This window comes from Bos taurus, chromosome 5, assembly GCF_002263795.3.
Source record: "Bos taurus isolate L1 Dominette 01449 registration number 42190680 breed Hereford chromosome 5, ARS-UCD2.0, whole genome shotgun sequence".
Taxonomy (NCBI): domain Eukaryota; kingdom Metazoa; phylum Chordata; class Mammalia; order Artiodactyla; family Bovidae; genus Bos; species Bos taurus.
Window position 1 is genome coordinate 119,715,577 of NC_037332.1, and position 19,462 is coordinate 119,735,038.

The 19,462-nt window shown below is 52.6% G+C and overlaps 1 protein-coding gene across 9 annotated transcripts in view; it reads left to right on the forward strand.

Moving 5' to 3' along the window:
• The window catches only part of PPP6R2 (protein phosphatase 6 regulatory subunit 2), a 61,844-nt gene that overhangs the window by 24,952 nt on the left and 17,430 nt on the right, over positions 1-19,462 (forward strand). For all 9 annotated transcript variants that reach the window (XM_059887233.1, XM_024992888.2, XM_024992885.2 and 6 more), the window contains 4 exons: positions 4,702-4,944; positions 12,245-12,431; positions 17,315-17,452; positions 18,549-18,614. In XM_059887233.1, the coding sequence (XP_059743216.1) occupies positions 4,718-4,944; positions 12,245-12,431; positions 17,315-17,452; positions 18,549-18,614 (618 nt within the window). In that variant the 5' untranslated portion in view covers positions 4,702-4,717. The remainder of the gene's footprint in view (positions 1-4,701; positions 4,945-12,244; positions 12,432-17,314; positions 17,453-18,548; positions 18,615-19,462) is intronic.

Genomic DNA, 19,462 nt, shown 5'->3' on the forward strand with positions numbered 1-19,462 from the left:
TTAGTTGAGTGTTTTTTATATTATTGCTTTATAAAAGTTCTTCATGTTAACTCATTAAGAATGCTTTGTTAGAGACTTGTGGCTTGGTGATATAGAATTTGCTTGCTACTCCAGGAGACATGGGTTCTATCCCTGGTCTGGGAAGAGCCCACTGCTGCGGAGTAACTCAGCCAGTGCACCACAGCTGATGCGCCAGACTGCAGAGCCCTGGAGCCGCAGCGCTGAGCCCAGAGCCCTAGAGCCCCTGCTCCGCAACGAGCAGGGCCCCCGCGGTGGGAAGCCCGCACACCCCTGCTCTCCACAAGTAGAGAAAAGCCGCGTAGCAGTGAAGACCCAGCACAGCCAAAAATGAAAACAAATAAAATTATTTTTTTTAAAAAGAATGCTTTATCAGATATAGAGAGCAAATACTTTCTCCCTTTCTGTGATTTATCTGTATTTTCTTAATGGTATCATTTAAAGAGCAGGAAGTTTTCAATTTTGATATAGTCCTGTTTATCAGATGTTTTTATTTTTATTGGGCTGTCGGGGTGGGTTGGAAACTCTGTCTGCAAGTTATGGCCCATTAGGGAGACGTCTGCTCTGATTTTCCTGGGATGGCTCTCAGAGCTTTTTCTTCTTCTTGCAGCCACAGCTCTTGCTGTAGCAGCCTCTTCAGGCCCACTGCTGAGTGGCTTCTCTTTGGGAGAGAATTTCCTCTTTTTCTTGGGATCACTCTTGTTTCCTGACTCTTCAGGGTCATTGTCTGGTTCCCCTTTGGGGAAAGAGTTCTTCCTTTTGGGAAGACTTACAGTGCTAGCTGTCTCTTCAAGATCACTACCAACCAGCTCCTTCTTGGAAGAAGATTTCTCTTTCTTGGGTTTGGAGAGGAGGCTTACAGGTCTTCCGTTCTGTTTGCCTGAGGCCCTCCTGGGCCTCCGCTTCTTTCCCGTCTTTCGCGTCTGCTTGAGCTGCCCTGGAGCACTGCTGCTGTTTCCTGAAGATGCCAGCACAGCTGCAGCCCACCATTTCGTTTCCTTCTGTAAGCGTGTCTTCTGTTTTTTGAGCAAAAATAAATAAATAATAATAATAGTTTGTTTTTCCTTGTGTCTTATCTATCACAAGTTTACAAATATTTTATTCTTAAGTTTTCTTCTAAAGATTTTAGTGTTAGTGTTTATGGTTAAGTCTGTGATCCATGTATGATGTGAGGTAAGGGTTGAGGTCTGATTTATATATAGATACTCAACTTTCCAGAGCTATTTGTTAAAAAGGATTATCCTTTCCCCGTTAAATTGCTGTGGTACACTTAGTGAAAGTCAGTTGGCCGTGTGTGTGTGTTGGTCTTCATCTAGTCTCTCTGTTTTGTTCTGCTGAACCACTAGAACCACACTCTCCTGAGTAATCTCACTTTATAGGAAGCCTTAAAATCAGGCGGTGTTAGCACTCCAATTTTGTTCTTTCTTTTCAAAATTGCTTTGGTTCTCCTGGGTTTTTTCCCATATACATTTTAGTAGCAACTTGTCCATTTCTATTTTTAAAAATCTGCTAGAATTTATTTGGGATTGCATTGAATCAGTAAACCAGTTTAAGAAAAACCCATGTCTTAACATGGTCTTCCCTAGTGGCCCAGCTGGTGAAGAATCTGTCTGCAGTGCAGGAGACATGGGTTCCATCCCTGGGTTGGGGAGATCCCCTGGAGGAGGGTGTGGCAACCCACTCCAGTATTCTTGCCTGGAGCACCCCATGGACAGAGGAGCCTGGCGGGCTACAGTCCACAGGGTTGCAAAGAGTCGGACACGACTGAGCGACTAAGCACAGCACAGCAGAAGTTAAAAATTTTTTATTGCTAGTATATTGAGATACAGTTCCTTTTTGGATATTGATCTTGTAACTGGTAAGCTAGCTAGGTTCACTCATTAATTCCAGTAGCTCTCTTCCGTGCAGATTTCTTAGGCATTTCTGCTTACACAGTCATGTCATCTGAGAGTAAGGACAATTTTACTTATTCTTTTTTAACCTGTATGTGTTTTTTTCCCTTGTCTTCTGGTACTACCTTGGATAGAAGTAGATCTTGAATAGGATCTAGAATAGACGTGCTCAGTTTCTTATTCCAATCTTAGAAGGAAAACATGCAGTCTTTTCAGCACATTAAGCGTGCTGATAGCTGTAGGTGTTCTGTAGATGCCCTTTATTAGGTGCAGGAAGTTCCCTTCTATTTCTAATTTATTAAGAGGCTTTATTTTTGTCATAAAAGTGTGTTGTATTTTTTTCAAATTACTTAAACCCAACCATGTTACATTAAATAATCTAAGTACTTTAATTAAAAGGCAAAGAATAACAGAATAACCAAGCAAGACCATATCAATTGTGTGCTGTTTAGAAAAGAAACACTTTAAATGTGCAGATACAGATATGTGGACAGTACAAGGACGCTGCAGGATGTGGCCAGTGTGAACTAGGGGAACGGTGTGCTGTGTTAGTGTGGGACTCTCGGCCACTCTGGCTGAGAACAGGACGCAGAGACCACCTCTGGCTGCGCTGCTCGGCAAGTTCTTGTTTGGATAAAAAGCCCTGGTTAGGTGGGGGTCTGCCTCCCTGGATTGTGTGCTGTCCACGTGCACAGGCCATTCTGTAGGGCTTCAGGAGAGAGGGTGCCTGATGTGTGGGGGCAGCGGTCTTGTCCTGAAGGCCCATCTAGCAGTTGTTTTTTCTGGCCCCCTAGAGTCTGTCACTAACGCTGCAGATACTCATCTGCACTCCTCACAAGAGAAATAAGGAAGATGTTAGGACCTAGATGGAAATCGAGTGCGGGTTGACTTGTGGAGCCCCTGCCCTGAGTGTTCAAGTGCCCTGCGTCTGCGTCTGGCGGGCAGGGGGGATTTTCGCCAGTGAAGGGCCTGAGCACAGGAGCGTGTGCAGCGGGTAGGGGCAGAGCGCGGTCTGTGTAGGGAGACACGTGGCGTACTTGTGGCAAGGGTGGAGCTGGGGGGCAGCGGGGAGTCCCCAGAGGACCTGGAGGCACACTCGGGACAGCGCCCTGGCGAGCGGTGGGCCTTTGGGGCCAGACGGGCTTTAACGCCGCCGTGAGAGGAGCATGAAGATGTCTGTTTCGGGAAAGGGAGTTTAATGCAGCAAAGACAAGAGGCTGTGGAGGGCATGGCTGGACAGCTGAGGGGCTGGTGTCATGGGGTTCTGAGAGGTGGGCTTCACCCACACAAACTAGGGCTTCCTGTCGTGTGGGGAGTCCTTTACTCTTCCAAATAAAAATATTAGATCAGATAAATCCCCCATCTGTCATCATGATTTTGTAAATAGTGATTTAACACTGAAAAGATTCATAATCTCAAAATACAGGTTTAACTTGGTTAAAGATACAGACTTTGAGGCCTTCCCTAGTGGTACAGTGGCTAAGAATCCACCTGCCAGTGCAGGTCGACACAGCCTTGATCCCTGGTCCAGGAATATCCCACATGTGAAGAGCAGCTGAGCCTAACACAGTTGCTGAGCCCGCACTCTAGACTGCGCGGCGCCCCGTGCTCCGCAGCAAGGGAAGCCACCGTAGAGGGAAGAGGCTTGAGGCTGCAACTAGAGAAAGGCAACCGAGACCCAGTGCAGCAACGCAAAAATAAATAATTGATGAATTTTTAAAAAGTACAGGCTTAGGTTTTTCATTTTGTATCCGACATGGAAAACTTTGCTGCAAACCAGCCTAGGCTCACAGACTGCCACAGGGACTTGCTGAGTGGTCACACGTTGTATAGTCCAGGCACAAAGAGCCAGGCCTGGAGATGGGGTGGGGCTGTGGCCTGAGGGCTGCTGGGCGAGAAGCCCGAGGTGGGGAGTGTAGAGCCTTGGTGTGCAAGTGGAGGAGGGGCTTCAGGGGCAGCCCTTTCCACCCAGCAAGGGGACAGGACGGGGGCAGGGAGGTGGGGGCAGCGGCGGAGAGACAGGAGAGCAAAGCTTGTTGCCCTCCTGGGTCCTGGAGGCGGGCGGCCCGGACCTCAGCGGGGCAAGTAGGGAAGCCCGGGGGTCAGGAGGCAGAAGAGGCAGGAGAGAGGGGCTGAGGCTGTGGCCCCTGTGGGGTTTCCGTGTGAAAGGCGAGGCTGGGCAGGGGGAGCTGCTTAGGCCCAGCTTGCTTGGATAATTTTGGCAGGCTTTAAGCTGTGTGTGCGGCTTCTGCTTGCCTGGTCCCTGGTCCCTGGTGCTGGGATGATGAAAGCAGAGGAAGGGGTCTCCTGGCCTGTGGGCCTGCAGTGGGGCAGGGGGGTGGGGCCTGGGGGATCAGCCTTTAGGCTGGAGATGCACTCCTGGAAATGCTTTGCTGCTCTGAGTTGGCTGCACAGGAAGGGCTGTCTCTCCTCAACCAGAAAGTTTTTTCAAAGATAGTATACAGAAAATTTAAAAAGTACATGATTCGGAGACATCTGGGAACAGGTGGGCAGTGTTGATTGAGGAGGGAGGTGGACACTGGGAGGAGGTTTGTGAGTTGTGAACTCTCTGGGTGGAGGGGTATCTGCTGTCTGACACGGGGAAAGGTATATGCGGCCTCGGGCACGGGGCCGTGAGCAGGAGCTCCAGCGAGAGGGGAGGAGGCGGGGGCGGCCAGTGGGGGCACCCCCTGCAGCCCAGGCCAGCCAGCGTGGACTTGGGACTCGGCTGCAGGGTGGCTGAGGCCCACGTGCACAGGCTGGGGGAAGTGACCCTCTTGTCTGCTTGCAGCTCTGTGGCCAGCACCATGTTCTGGAAGTTTGACTTGAGCGCCATGTCGCACGTTGACAAGCTGCTGGATAAGGAGGGCGTGACGCTGCGGGAGCTGATGGACGGAGAAGACATCCTGCAGGAGTGCAAGGCCCAGAACCGGAAGCTGCTGGACTTCCTGTGCCGGCGGCAGAGCATGGAGGAGCTGGTGGGCCTCGTGACTCAGGACCCGGCCCTGGACCTGGAGGAGAGGGCCCGCTTCAAGTGGGTACCGGGCCGGGCTGCGCTCGGGGGCAGCGGGCAGGGCTTGAGGACGGCCGGGGCCGAGCTTTTGAAGGGAGCAGCTGACCCTGAGTGTTGACCCCACCCTACGTGTGAGGAGAGCCACTGGCGGGCTTTGTCTCTGTGATGTTTAAGGTCTGGGTCCCTGTGTGTGATTCCTCACCCTGGGTGGTAATGAGCAGCAGTGCAGCACGTTGAAGCGTTTTGGGGAAATGCTAGAAAAAGGCTGAGCCCTGACAGAGACGGGCGCGTATGCTCGGCCTGGTGAAGCGGCCAGTCCCCGGCGACGGGTGGCACGTGGCCACTTGACTTGGGGCCTTCTGCCAGGAGGAAGCATTCTGTGTCAGTTGTCCCGATGGGTGACGTTAAGACAGAGCTGTGACCTTAGGAGATGACAGAGGGGACCGAGTGAGGACTTGGGACTGGGGCTGAGTTCGGACACAGGAGTGTGAACGGCGGGGCCTCGGGGGGCAGGAAGGGCCCAGCACTGGCCTCTGACTCTGAGGGTGCCGCTCGGGTCCCACTCAGACTCTGGGACGTGCAGGAGCAGGGGTTGGTGGCACGGGGAGTCAGGGCAGACGGGGTGCCCTCAGCTGCTCACGTGGCCACTGGGGTCGGCGTGTGTTGTCACGTCTTAGAATGGGCTAGGGAGTTATGGCCTGAGGTCAGATCCTGTTTTTGTAGGACCTGCCAGCTGAGAATGGTTTTACATTTTTAAATGGTTGGGAAAAAAATGAAAAAATTGTAAACATTTACCTGAAAATGGCAAAACCCACATTTCAGTGTCCGTCAGTAAGTCTTCTTGGATACACCTATGACCTGTTGTCTGTGACAACACAAACCCTCTAAGACAGTTACTCTCTGACCATCTGTAGAATGTTTTTGCTGACTCAGGAGGCAAATAAAGCAGGATGAGCCGATGAGGGCGGGGGCGCGGTCAGGGCTGTGGTCTGCACACCCGTCTGACTGGAGTGCTCCAGAGAGAGGCAGGGGCTTGCTCGTGGAGGAGCCAGGGCGCGGTGTGGCGGGTCAGAGGCTGTCAGGCCGCCTCCTGAGATGTGCCTGGCCTTATGTCCGCGTCGCCACTAGTGACCCCATTCCTTTCACTCTTTTGCTCCCGAATGGGCCCTGTTGCTGCCCGAGCGGGGGTCTCCTGTCAGGCGCTGGCAGCAGTGGGATGGGGAGGAGGGCTGGCTGGCTGGTTGTGCTTCTGGGTAGAGGGTCCCAGCGCGGCAGTAGAGACCGGGGGAGCTTTACAGTCAGAGTTTGAGGAGATCGGCAGTTGGCGAGCACAGATAAGGCAACAAGGAGACCTGCCGCTCTGGGCAGGGATGCATACAAGTAAGCAGACGGGCTGGTGTTTGCATGCTTATACAGAAAGGGCAGCCCCAGATAGGGATTTAATTAACAATTGTGGTCTAATTTTATAGAGGCAGGGAGAGGGCGGTGGGCTGGACGGGCCGGCTGGTGTGAGAGCCCTAGCGTCACACAGGAGGTCAGTTCGTGATGTCTGCAGTTGCTGAAGATGTGTGTTTGTGTTTTATTTGGAAACATGGAGGTGAATAGTAGAGAAGGTGCCAAGAGGCTATGGTGACCGTCCCAGCAGTATGGCCTGCGAGTGGGGATGCAGGCTCTTCCTCAGGAGCCTGGTCATGCTGAGTCGTTAAAGCATGTGTGCATGTCGCCTGTTAAAAAAAGAACAACCTTTTTAATTTAAAAGTTAATTTTAAAATTAACTTGCTTATCAAAGATTAGTTTGCTTTTAGTTAAAATTAAATATACTTTTTGAAAAGAGAAATAGGCTGGGTAGATGGATGAGGTAGTAGCTGGAAGAGGGTCGGGGGTCAGGATTATTTTTCAGAGGTGCCGAGGGTACAGATTGGACCTGTTGCAGGCTCTCAGCCATGGGTCTCTGTCGAGCCAATCCGTGTGGCCCTCAGGGTGTGTGGCAGCACCCGGTGAGCTGGGCGTGAGCGCGGTGGGCAGGAGCCCCCTCATCTCAGCCTCCAGACGGCTGCCCCCGTGGCCGCCCTGACGGCCGCGTCAGCCCGCTGGCTGCAGGCTGGATTATGCAGAGACCTGTCCGGGAAGTAGGGGTGCCTCTGAGCTGCGGGGCCCAGGGGCCACCCTGAGTGGTCAGCTGCTCTAATGCCAGAGGAGCTCCATGCAGCTGGGGCCCTGTGCAGCAGCCTGGGGCCGGGAGCTGGCCCGAGATTCCTGAGGATGCTTCTGGCTCTTTCTTAAGGTTCCCGTGCGGTTTGCCTGCCGAGCTTTGGGCCATTTGAGAAATGAGATGAAAGAGTCCGCAGGTGGATGCCAAGCTCACACTGTTGTTTCTGACTCAGTGGTGTGGCGATGGGTGGAGGAGGCCTTCCTCTTCCCAAGTCACAGACCTGCGTGCTTGTGGGGAGCAGGGCTGGGCCCGGCAGCCCAGGAAGGTCTCCCCGCACCCCCACCCCGCCCTGCAGGGCAGCACAGAGGGGGACACCGAGCTGCGGGGAGCGCCTGGGGAGCAGCCGGGCAGGCCACAGAGAGGCGTGCAGAGGCCCCGGGAGCCTCCGCCGTGACGGCCCTGGACTCTGCTTCCTTACCCGGTAATTGCTGCGGCCACCTCCTGTGTCCCTGGGTTTCATTCTTCTCTCTTTCGCTTGCTGCCCCTGGCAAGTTCTGTTCTCTGACAGTCTCCTGAGTGTACCCTTCTCCCTCGGGCTGGCTCTGCCGGGTCACGTCCAGGCTGGACATGGTTCTCCTGCTGTTTTGAAGACTCTAGGGTTGTCTTTGTCAACTGAAAAAAAAGGTACAACTTAAAAGCTGAGAATTACATTTTACTTGGTGGACTCTCTGAAGACTTTAAACCCTGGGGAGAGGACTCCCCGATAACTCAGGGACACCTCTGAAGAGGCGAGTGAGGAGCCAAGATGTGTAGGAGTTTTTCCAACAAAGACCAGGTAGTCAGAACTTCAGACGATTGCTGTTCATTAAAGAAGACCAGACGACTCACGTTGTGGATTGAGCGCCTCTCTGTGCCTAGGAAGGTGCGGGGTCTGGGCTCACGCTCCACTCCTCTGACCTGCCCTTCCGCTGTCTTGGTCACATCCTGTGCACTCTCATCCTGAGTCCCCTCACGGCTCGCCGTTGAGGGTGGCGGCTCTGACAGAGGGTCCCTGCGGGGCTCCCAGGGCCGGGGCGGCCTGTGTTCACGGAGACGTGCACGCGGCTCACTCACGCCTTCTCTTCCTGACTCCAGCCCTGCTGCTGAGAGGTCTGATGCCACAGGCCCCCAGTTTCCTCAAGGGCCTCCTAGGGCCTTTTCTAACTTTGTTGCTCTGCAGTTTCCCAGGACTTTATCCCCTGGGTCAGGACAGGGGGATCTCAGAAGTGGCACCAATAATCCAGGAGAACTTTAAAGTCAAAGAGTTTGGGAGAAATTAGTAATAAATACATACAAAACAAAGCAAACAGAAGCAGGGAGTCTCATTGCAGGAAGCTCTCCGCCTGCCTGGGGACCACTGTTTGCACCGAGGCCTCTCTGAGTGCACAGAGCACGGCTCCTGTGCACGAAGCACTGTGAGGCCAGACCGAAACGTCAGAGGTTGGAGCAGAGAGATGTGTTTTACTGTGGGGCTGAGCAAGAATAGGTGGCTTGTGCTGTTGCCAAAATGTTGGCTCTCTGTGCACCATTGCCAAACGGAAATACGAAGACAGAGTTGTGGAGGAGAAGGAAAAGAAAGGGACAGTGTTACTCGCTCAGTCGTGTCGGACTCTTTGCGACCCCATGCACTGTAGCCCACCAGGCTCCTCTGTCCATGGCACTCTCCAGGCAAGAATACTGCAGTGGGTAGCCATTCCCTTCTCCAGGGGATCTGCCCGACCTAGGGATCAAACCCGGTCTCCTGCATTACAGGCAGATTCTTTACCGTCTGAACCACCAGGGAAATGGCTTTATTACTTTGCCAGGCAAAAGGGGAACGCTCAATAGGCTAGTGCCTCAGGCACTGTGCCCCCACTTCCTGGTGAGTCGGGAGAGATTGTGTAGTCAGGCAGGGGTCTGTGATAAGGACCAGAGCCGAAACAGTCTTGCATTCTTTCTTCTGCAATCTCTAAGGAGTGGGGTTGCTGACAAGATCAGGGTCATGTATGCAGGGCCTCTGGTGGTCGTCTCCTAATCTTTTATGGGCCTCTCTGGACCCTTTAGTCTTGTTTCACATGGTTTCCTGGCTGCTGCTCCTCTGATTAGTAACTGTTCTGCCTTTTGGAACTCAAAGAAGGGCACGGAAGCTGCAGTCTTGTCTATAAGAAGGCTGTGTGCGTGCACTCAGTCGTGTCCGACTCTTTGGGACCCCATGGACTAGAGCCCACCAGGCTCCTCTGTCCATGGAATTTTCCAGGCAAGAATACTGGAGTGGGTTGCCATTTTTTTTTCCAGGGGATCTTTGCAACCCAGGAATTAAACCTGTGTCTTTTGTGTCAGCAGGCAAATTCTTTACCACTGAGCCAAGAATTGATGCTTTGTCTAAAGGAAATGGGGGACAAAAAGGCCTCCTTGCCTGGGAGACCTAGAGGGCCCTGCTTGGCATCAGTGCCCAAAAGCCCTAAACTCCCCAGTAGTTTTAGGGGAGAAGCTTATAGGCAAATTTGAGGTGAGGGCTGCGGGATGTGGTGCTTTCTTCTCTTTGGTTGGTGGTGAGGTAACAGGGCAGAGTTCCAGAAATCTTGGGCTCAGCCTGAAGTTACTGTCATCCATCTGGGGGTGGGGTGGGAGCTTAGTTCTGCTGAAGAGCTCAAAGGTATTGTTGTGTGTATCCCTTTAGCAAGAGATGCTTGCTCCTTGAAGAAAAGCAGTGACCAACCTAGAAAGCATATTAAAAAGCAGAGACATTACTTTGCCTGCAAAGGTCCGTCTAGTCAAAGCTATGGTTTTCCTTGTAGTCATGTATAGTTGTGTGTGCTGGGCAGTAAAAAAGGCTGAGTGCTGCAGAATTGATGTCTCTGAACTGTGATGTTAGAGAAGACTCTTGAGAGTCCCTTGGACTGCAAGGAGATCCAGCCAGTCAATCCTGGAGGAAATGAACACTGAATATTCATTGGAAGGACTGACGCCGAAGCCGAAGCTTCAATACTTTGGCCACCTGATGGGAAGAGCCAACTAACTGGAAAAGTCTCTGATGCTGGGAAAGATTGAAGGCAGGACGAGAAGGGGACGACAGAGGACGAGATGGTTCGATGGCATCACCAACTCATTGGACATGAATTTGAGCCAACTCCGGGAGATGAAGGACAGGGAAGCGTGGCATGTCCTTGGGATCGCAAAGAGGAGGAAACGACTGAATGAGGGAACACCATTAAGGCCCCTGCTCCAGGGCTGCACCATCGTTTCTTGACTGCCCCGCGCTTCCCTCATCAGCTGCTGTTTGAACCTGCGCTTCCTAACCTGGGGGAGGTGTGTGTGTGCTTGCTCACTCCCTCAGTGGTGTCTGACTCTTTGCAACCCTGTGGACTGCCGCACGCTAGGCTTCCTTGTCCTTCACTATCTCCAGGAGTTTGCTCAAACTCATGTCAAGTCAATGATGCTATGCAACCATCTCATCCTCTGTCGTCCCCTTCTCCTCCTGCCTCAATCTTTCCCAGCATCAGGGTCTTTTCCAGTGAGTCAGCTCTTCGCATCAGGTGACCAAAGTATTGGAGCTTCATCGTCAGTCCCTCCAGTGAATATTCAGGACTGATATCCTTTAAGATTCACTGGTTTGATCTCCTTGCTCTCCAAGGATTCTCCAGAGTCTTCTCCAGCACCGCAGTTCGAAGGCATCGTCTTCGATGGGGTGGGCCCTCTGTGGGGCCTCTGCCCCCCGGGCTAACAGGAGCACCTGCCCCACAGCCACGCTGATGGCCCTGCCTCCGCCCCTTCTGCACCTGGTTGGCTGTGCGCTCCATCAGCTGTTTCCTCTGGAGCCTCTTAACCCACAGTGAGCGCCTTAGTTTGGGGCCCTCTGGGTGGCTTCTGCGAGCTGGAGGGTCGCTGCGGCTGACCTTGATCCGGGGCTGCCCGTGTGCCAGGCTCTGCTCTGTGCACAGCCTTGGGGAGGGTGGACTCTCAGCTCCCATGTTTGGATGCGGCAGCTCAGGCTCCAAGAGACTCAGTCACGTGCCTGAGGCTACACAGCGGGTCCCGGGCGGCGTGTGCACAGGCCTTGTCACTGCACCGCGAGGCGGGCTCTGGATGCCGCGGGGCGTCAGGTAGGCCTGTCCGGCCCGTGTCTGTGAGAGGGTCAGGCAGGGAACACAGTGGTACGAGGTGATACATGCTGGGATCAGGACTGTGTTCTGTCTGATCATTTTTATCAAAGGAATAATGCATTTTAACATATATTTGTAGGGAAGTAGCCAGTTAGCCAAAATGGCGGTGGTCAGGCTCTCTGAGCCCAGCCCTGTCCCCCACGTTTGTAAACGCACGGTTGTGTAGCAGCTGAGGTCACTTACCACATGTGCACGGCACGATGCACCCACCTGGCCACGGGCCACTTGTATTCTGTAAACATACATAAGCTCCACCTGAAAAGCCCTGGCCTCCGGGTTATGGCTACGTTACGGCTGCATCACGACTGTCCACTGGGGCAACAGCAAGAGGAGAGACCACCGTGTGTCTGCTGCTCCGGCGGCTGTGCCTGTCAGGAAGGAATAAACGCGTCTGCCGTTCCTACGGCTCCTTGAGCTTTCTTCCAGCCTCCGCACTCGCGCCTTGCCTCCCCTGGGTTCAGCTAACAGTGTGGACAGCAAGACAGCCGGCGTAGTCAACAGTGAGATGCAGTAAGACAGCACTTCTTAATAATAATCCGCATAGCACGTGCCCTGGTGCTGCATAAGCTGTGGTACGCGGGCTCTTCAGTCTGGGAACAGGCCGGGTCTGTGCTGGTTGCTGTGTGGGGTGAGCAGTGCGTGGAGAGGGAAGGACGACCTGACACACGTGAGAGGCCTGGCAGGAGAGTGGAGGGCGGAGGAGAGGCCGAAAGGCTGCAAGAGGCTCCATAGAAAACACAAACAGAGTCTGAAAATGTAGGATGTCAGGATGAGGGTATAAGGAGTCAGCGGAAAGGATGATTAAACGTTGAGCTTCTAGTGAAAAATGCTGGTTGGTCACAGAATAATCACATTTTTATTCTATTGTGAGGTCTAGCCATTTTGGTTTTTGCTTGTGGAGCTGCTTCCTAAGAGAAGACTGTTAAGGAGCTTCCTGAGCAGTGGAGAAGTCCAGTTCGCACCCAGCTGTTGCTCTGTGCCCCTGCAGATACCCGAACACAGCCTGTGAGCTACTGACGTGCGACGTGCCACAAATCAACGACAGGCTGGGAGGGGATGAGACTTTGCTGAACGTTCTTTACAACTTCCTGGACCGTGAGCCGCCCCTCAATCCTCTGCTCGCCAGTTTCTTCAGCAAGACCATTGGTAATCTCATTGCAAGAAAAACTGAACAGGTAATCATCCGCCCAGCCCACATGCTTTGGGAGGGAGGCTCGGCTGATGCGTGGAGGGCGGTTCTGACTGTTCCGAGGGACACACCTGGAGCCGCGTGGCTGCTGCTGTGGGAGCCGGGGTGGATGAAGAAGCTGGCTTCCCGAGAGAGGGCCGCGGGCCTGCTCTGGATGAGCAGCACTAGCGCTGTTCGCGAGGGGCACAGGCCCCAGGCGAGGCCGGCTTGCCCTCTCGCTGACCGGTCCCACCGTGAGGCCCAGGCCCTGCTTGCGTCGTGCTAGGACCGTAGGATTCCTGCTGTTGCATCTGTGTTTATACCATGCATGGGTTCTCAGTCGTGCCCAGCTCTTTGCAACCCCATGGACTATAGCCAGCCTCCTCTGTCCATGGGATTTTCCAGGCGAGAATACCGGAGTGGTAGCATCTCCTTCCCTGGGGAATCTTCCTGACTTGGGTGGAACCTGCGTCTCCTGACTGACGGGTGGACTTTTTACCACTGGCGCCACCTGGGGATCACTTCTTTGTGTCTAGGGCACTTGTTGTTTCAAATAAATAAAAGGAAGTTCTCCTCTGTCCAGTGGATAGGACTCTGTGTCCACTGTAGGTGGCTAAGATCTGTAAGCCGCGTGGTGCAGCCAAAAAATGAAACGAATGCCAGTTACAGGTTCCTGTAGAGCGTGGGGTGAGCTCACCTCACTGAGCTGGAGCATGGTTCTTCTGGGCACGACGGGTGCGCCTGCCCCAGACCGCCCTGGCATGCTTCGGCACCATGCACCGCACACGTCCCGGAACGGCTGTGCAGTGTGCAGGCGCCTTGCCCAGCGCCCGCTTCAGGAGCCAGCATGTCAGTCTTTCATCTCCCGCCCCTGCTCACCGTCCCCAGTACTCAGTTTCAGAACAAACCCCAGACAGCGTGTTGGTTCTGTAAGCACTGCATTGTGAGTCTCGGAAGCATGAAGACTTCCTTTCTCCTGGTGTTACATCAGGTGGGCAGCATGCGTGGCTAAAGTGAAAGTGCCTGAGGCTGTTTGCAGTCCCAGCAGCAGAGCACGGTTCCTGCTGCTGCACTTCCTCTCCAGCCTTTAATGGGATCAGTCGGTTTACTTCAGCTTTTCTGATAGTTGTAGATAACAGCACTGTGGTTTTAATTTGCATCACTTCGGTGACTGCTGAGGATGAGCACCTTTTTGTATATTAATCAGCCATTTGGATATTTTTTGTGTGAGATCTCTTGCCCATTTTCTTTCAGCCTCTCTGTTTTCTTTTCATTTGTAGCAGTTGTCTATTTTGTGGATACAAGTCCTCTGATTTTTTTTCGGCTGTGCCACATAGCTTACCAGATCTTTATTCCCCTACCGGAGATTGAACCTATGCCCTTGGCAATGGAATCTCAAGTTTGAACCACTGGACTGCTAGGGAATTCTCCCTTTGTTGATTTTGTGTTGCAAACATCATTTCCTACTCTGTTTGCTGGTTTTTGGGGTTGGGTTTTTGTTTTTTTTTTTGGTTTTTACTCTATTTTTTAATCAACAGAGTATCTGATTTTCATGTAGTGCAAATCATAACTCTTTATTTATGGTTGGTTTTTTTGTTTGTTTTGTCCGTTAAACTTTTATCTACTTCAAAATCATAAAGATACTCTGTATTATTTTATAGAAGCTTTATTGTTTTCAGTTCAGTTCAGTTGCTCAGTCGTGTCCGACTCTTTATGACCCCATGGACCGCAGCACGCCAAGCCTCCCTGTCCATCACCAACTCCCGGAGTCCACCCAAACCCATGTCCATCAAGTCGGTGATGCCATCCAACCATCTCATTCTCTGTCGTCCCCTTCTCCTCCTGCCCTTAATCTTTCCCAGCATCAGGGTCTTTTCAAATGAGTCAGCTCTCCGCATCAGGTGGCCAAAGTATTGGAGTTTCAGCTTCAATATCAGTCCTTCCAATGAACACCCAGGACTGATCTCCTTTAGGATGGACTGATTGGATATCCTTGCAGTCCGAGGGACTCTCAAGAGTCTTCTCCAACACAACAGTTCAAAAGCATCAATTCTTCTGCGCTCAGCTTTCTTTATAGTCCAACTCTCACATCCATGCATGACCACTGGAAAAAACCATAGCCTTGACTTGACGGACCTTTGTTGACAAAGTAATGTCTCTGCTTTTTAATATCCTGTCCAGGTTGGTCATAACTTTCCTTCCAAGGAGTAAGCGCCTTTTAATTTCATGGCTGCAATCACCATTTGCAGTGATTTTGGAGCCCAAAAAAATAAAGTCTGACATTGTTTCCACTCTTTGCCCATCTATTTGCCATGAAGTTATGGGACCAGATGCCATGATCTTAGTTTTCTCAATGTTGAGCTTTAAGCCAACTTTTTCACTCTCCTCTTTCACTTTCATCCAGAAGCTCTTTAGTTCTTCACTTTCTGCCATAAGGGTGGTATCATCCGCATATCTGAGGTTATTGATATTTCTCCCCGCAATCTTGATTCCAGCTTGTGCTTCTTCCAGCCCAGCGTTTCTCATGATATACTCTGCATATAAGTTAAACAAGCAGGGTGACAGTATACAACCTTGATGTACTCCTTTTCCTATTTGGAACCAGTCTTTTGTTCCATGTCCAGTTCTAACCGTTGCTCCCTGACCTGCATACAGATTTCTCAAGAGGCAGGTCAGGTGGTCTGGTATTCCCATCTGTTTCAGAATTTTCCACAGTTTATTGTGATCCACACAGTCAAAGGCTTTGGTATAGTCAGTAAAGCAGAAATAGATGTTTTTCTGGAACTCTCTTGCTTTTTCGATGATCCAGCGGATGTTGGCAATTTGATCTCTGGTTCCTCTGCCTTTTCTAAAACCGGCTTGAACATCTGGAAGTTCACGGTTCACGTATTGCTGAAGCCTGGCTTGGAGAATTTTAAGCATTACTTTACTAGCTTGTGAGATGAGTGCAATTATGTGGTAGTAGGGAAATGGCAACCCACTCCAGTATTCTTGCCTGGAGAATCCCAGGGACAGGGGAGCCTGGTGGGCTGCTGTCTATGGGGTTACACAGAGTCGGACACGACTGAAGTGACTTAGCAGTAGCAGTATGAGCATTCTTTGGCATTGCCTTTCTTTGGGATTGGAATGAAAACTGACCTTTTCCAGTCCTGTGGCCACTGCTGAGTTTTCCAGATTTGCTGGCATACTGAGTGCAGCACTCAATATGCACTGCCTCAGGTCTTCCTAGCAGAAATGACCAGTGCAGACAGAGCATCACTTTCACAGCATTATCTTTTAGGATTTGAAATAGCTCAACTGGAATTTCATCACCTCCCATTTATTTACATATTATCTGTGGCTGCTTTTGTACTGTAGGGAAAAGCTGAGAAGTTGGGGCTTCTTTAATTTCTCTCAGTAACCTCGTTCTCAGGGAATCAGTCTTAAATATTTTTTGTTATGTTTATTCTTAGGTGCTTTATATTTTCATGTTATTCTGTCTTTTTATTGAGAAACTTTACTAAGATAATTGTCGATTTCCTGGAATACATTCAACTTGATGGTGATACATTATGCTTTTTTTCATATTGCCTTTTTTTTAAAGAATTTTTTATCTGTTTCCATCAGTGAGGTTGGCTTATAATTTCCTTTAAAAGAAAACTTTTATCGGGGTATAGTTGGTTTAGTATTGTGTTAGTTTCAGGCGCACAGCAAAGCAGCGTGCGCATACATGCGTCCACTCAGCTTCTTTGCCCACACGGGCCGTTCGAGAGCGCTGAGCAGAGTGCACGACAGTGGGTCCTTCCATCACTGCCTTTTCTTCAAGTGCCCACAGCAAGTTTTGGAACCAAGATTTTATGTCCTCATACAATGATATGGGGCATATTCTCTCACTTTATGTTCCCCGGAGGAGTCCTGCATAAGATGGGGATATTTTTCTTCAAATGTTTGACAGAATTCTCTAGTAAAGCCACTGCAGTCTGGAGTTTTCTGTATGGGGACGCTTTTAATTATAGATTTTGTTTCTCTTGACACCCTAGAACTCCAGTTTGTTTGTTTTTTTTTTTTTTCTGTCAGTTTACATAAGTGTGTTTCTCAAAGAAATTTATCTTTTAAAATTTATAGAATTTGGCATAAACTTGTTCCTGATGTGCTCTTGTAACAATGTCTGTAGGTGCACAGGGGTGTTCCTGGAGCCATCTTGCTGCCTCCTGTTTCTCTCTTTTCAAATACCAGTCCGCCCGCTCCCCATCGCCTCTCTTCTCTCTCTTCCTCCTCCTTCCTCTCCTCCCCGATTCACTTCCAGAATGAGGATGGTTGGGACCCCCTGCCTCCCGCATGTCCCCATGGCCCCGGTAGAGCCCTGGGTCTGCCTCAGTGCAGTGGCCTGAACTCGAAGGCCCCTTTCTTCGGTGGTCAAGAAGACCTCTTCATGGGCCCTTCCCAGCCATCTGTGTTCAGCCACCCGCCAGCTGCCCCTCCACCCTCCTGTCCTGTCCCTTCTGCCATCTATGGGGCCTGTCAGCTTTCCGGATTTGTGACTCGTGTCCAGGGACTGTCAGCTCTTTCTGCACTGGTCATTTCTGCTGGGAAGACCTGAGGCAGTGCATATGGAGTGGTCACTGTGCCATCTCACTCAGGTGTTTGGGCCCCATCAGTGCCCAGGCTGTGTGGGGGAAATTCTACCAGCCCAGGACCCTCTCAGGCTCCCCACTGCCTCCTGGACTTGTCTGTGCTCAGGTCTCTGCCTGTCACTGAGGGCGTCTTTCTTACAACTCTTTCCACGTCTTTCCATTATTTCTGCTCAGTGTTGCTGAAAATGAATCTTTCTGTGGCAGTTCTCGGGGGAAGACAGTGTTTCCTAGGGTCAGGGCTTGCCCCGCTCGCCTCTCAGGGTTCATCTGGTTGCAGGTGATTGCGTTCCTGAGGAAAAAGGACAAGTTCATCAGCCTGGTGTTGAAGCACATCGGCACGTCGGCCCTCATGGACCTGCTGCTGCGCCTGGTCAGCTGCGTGGAGCCTGTCGGGCTCCGGCAGGAAGTCCTGCACGTGAGTGTGTGGGCTCCTCCTCCCCGTCTGCGCGGTCTGCAGCTCCTCTGCCTGTGGACTGAGCGCCTGGCGTAGGGAGGCGGGGGCTGGCGGAGCAGCACTGGGGTGCCCAGCACCCGGCTTTCCACCCAGCAAGACCTTCCCTCCTGGCTGGGCCCTCAGAGGTTCTCATGGTGGCTTGTGTTTGAGGCGGGGTCTGTCCTCTGCACCTGTTCTCTTGTCTTGCCTCGATCCATTCATGAGCAGAGAGCAGAAGGGGGCTGCCTTTCTTGCGCCTCCCCACCAGGAGGCTGCCAGGGCTCTGTTGGGCGCTCGTCCTGCGCCCAGGCGCCTGCCCGAGAGGAAGCACTTGCCTTCCGGGCTCCACGTAGAGAGTTCACGCAGACTGGAGTTGGCCTGCTGTCGGTCCTGACGCTCTCGCAGTGAGGCGCCCCCCACGGCTCCCTGGGCTTCCCAGAAAAGAGAGGGCGCTCGGCCGGGGAGCCCAGGAGATCTGTGCCAGTCACTGTAAGCTGTTGATCGGCAGGCTGTGTTTGTAGTTTAAAGTAGGATGAGTAAGCCGCCGGCCTTCTGGCCAGTCTCCAGCTCCTGGCGTTGACAGGTGCCACTCTCAGGTTCATAGCTCACTTCATCACGGAACAGCCGCCCACCAAGAACGAACTCTAGGAGCTGCTGTGGCTTGGTTAGCACGGCGTGAACATCAGCATTGTTAGGAGCTGGTGGGAGCCCTGCCCTGGACACGTTGAGCCTGTTGTGGATAAGGAAGTGTGGGGAGGAGCCGGGCTGCTCTGGAAGGCCCAAGTGCCGCTGGGAGCAGCTGGGCTGTGTGCGGGAGCGCACCCCCAGGCCCCAGCAAGGGGCTCCTGGCTCTGCCGCGGGGGTGTCCTGTGAGCAGTGCTCGAGTGAACCACGGGCGCATGTGGACGGGGCCTCCCTCCTCTTGGCATCTTCGGGTCACTCCAGAACTCGGCCACTGCCTGTGCTTGCTGGGCCTGGGGACATGCCGGTGTGGTGAGGTGTCTGTGCTAGAGCCTGGACTTCCCTTCCATTCAGTCAGATGTGAGCGGTCACTGACACGCCTCCGTTTCCCTTTCAGTGGCTTAATGAAGAGAAGACCATTCAGAGACTCGTGGAGCTGATCCATCCGAGTCAGGATGAAGACGTGAGTAGGGGCTCACGGAGCCACCTTGGGGCAGGAGCCCAGCTCAGGGCGGCCGCGGGCGCTCTCCGGCACTGTCTGAGGGCAGGCCACTCCTCCTCAGATGTGGACGGACGAGTTCTCCTCTTCCTTTAATCAGGCACTGACTTCTAGACAGTTTTTCTCTAAAACATAAAGCATACATGTTATAAAAAATCAGTTTGAAAAGAATTGTGTTAGTTATCTATGGCTAAGTGACAGATTACCCCAAACATTAATTGCTTGTAACAGTATTTTTTATCTCAGTTTTTATGGGCCAGGGTCACAGGTCCTCTGCCCAGGGTCTCTCATAAGACTGTGATCATCTCAGGATCTGCCCCTGGGGGCTTGGCAGGACTGAGTTTCTTGAGGGCTGCTGTCCGAGGCTGCCCTCAGCTCCGTGCCCCCCAGCTCTGCAGGCAGCTCACAGCTGCTGCTCCTCTGGCCCAGGCACCCCTCTCGGGGACGGTCCTCACTGGCCGCTTCTTGCTCCCAAGGGGGGCGTCCAAGGGCTTGAGCCCTGGAGGAAGCCTGTGGGGTGGCCCCCTTCTCCTGTGGTGTCCCTGTGGGTGTCGGGTGGAGCCCGAGAGGCATCCCCACTCTGGACAGCTGCGCACGTTCTCCGTGCCTGGAGAGCGTGGTCTTGCCTCGGCCGCTGCCTGGCTGTGCTGTGTGGGCCGTGCTGCCCACGCGCTGACCGGGCAGCGGGCAAGGGCTGCTGAGCTCCAGATTGGGGTGAGCGCTGGGTGCCGACTGGCTCCTCTGCAGGCCTGGGGGCGCCTGGCTGCCCTCGTTTGCCCTGAAAGAGCCATAGAATGCGTCCTGCAGCCCCG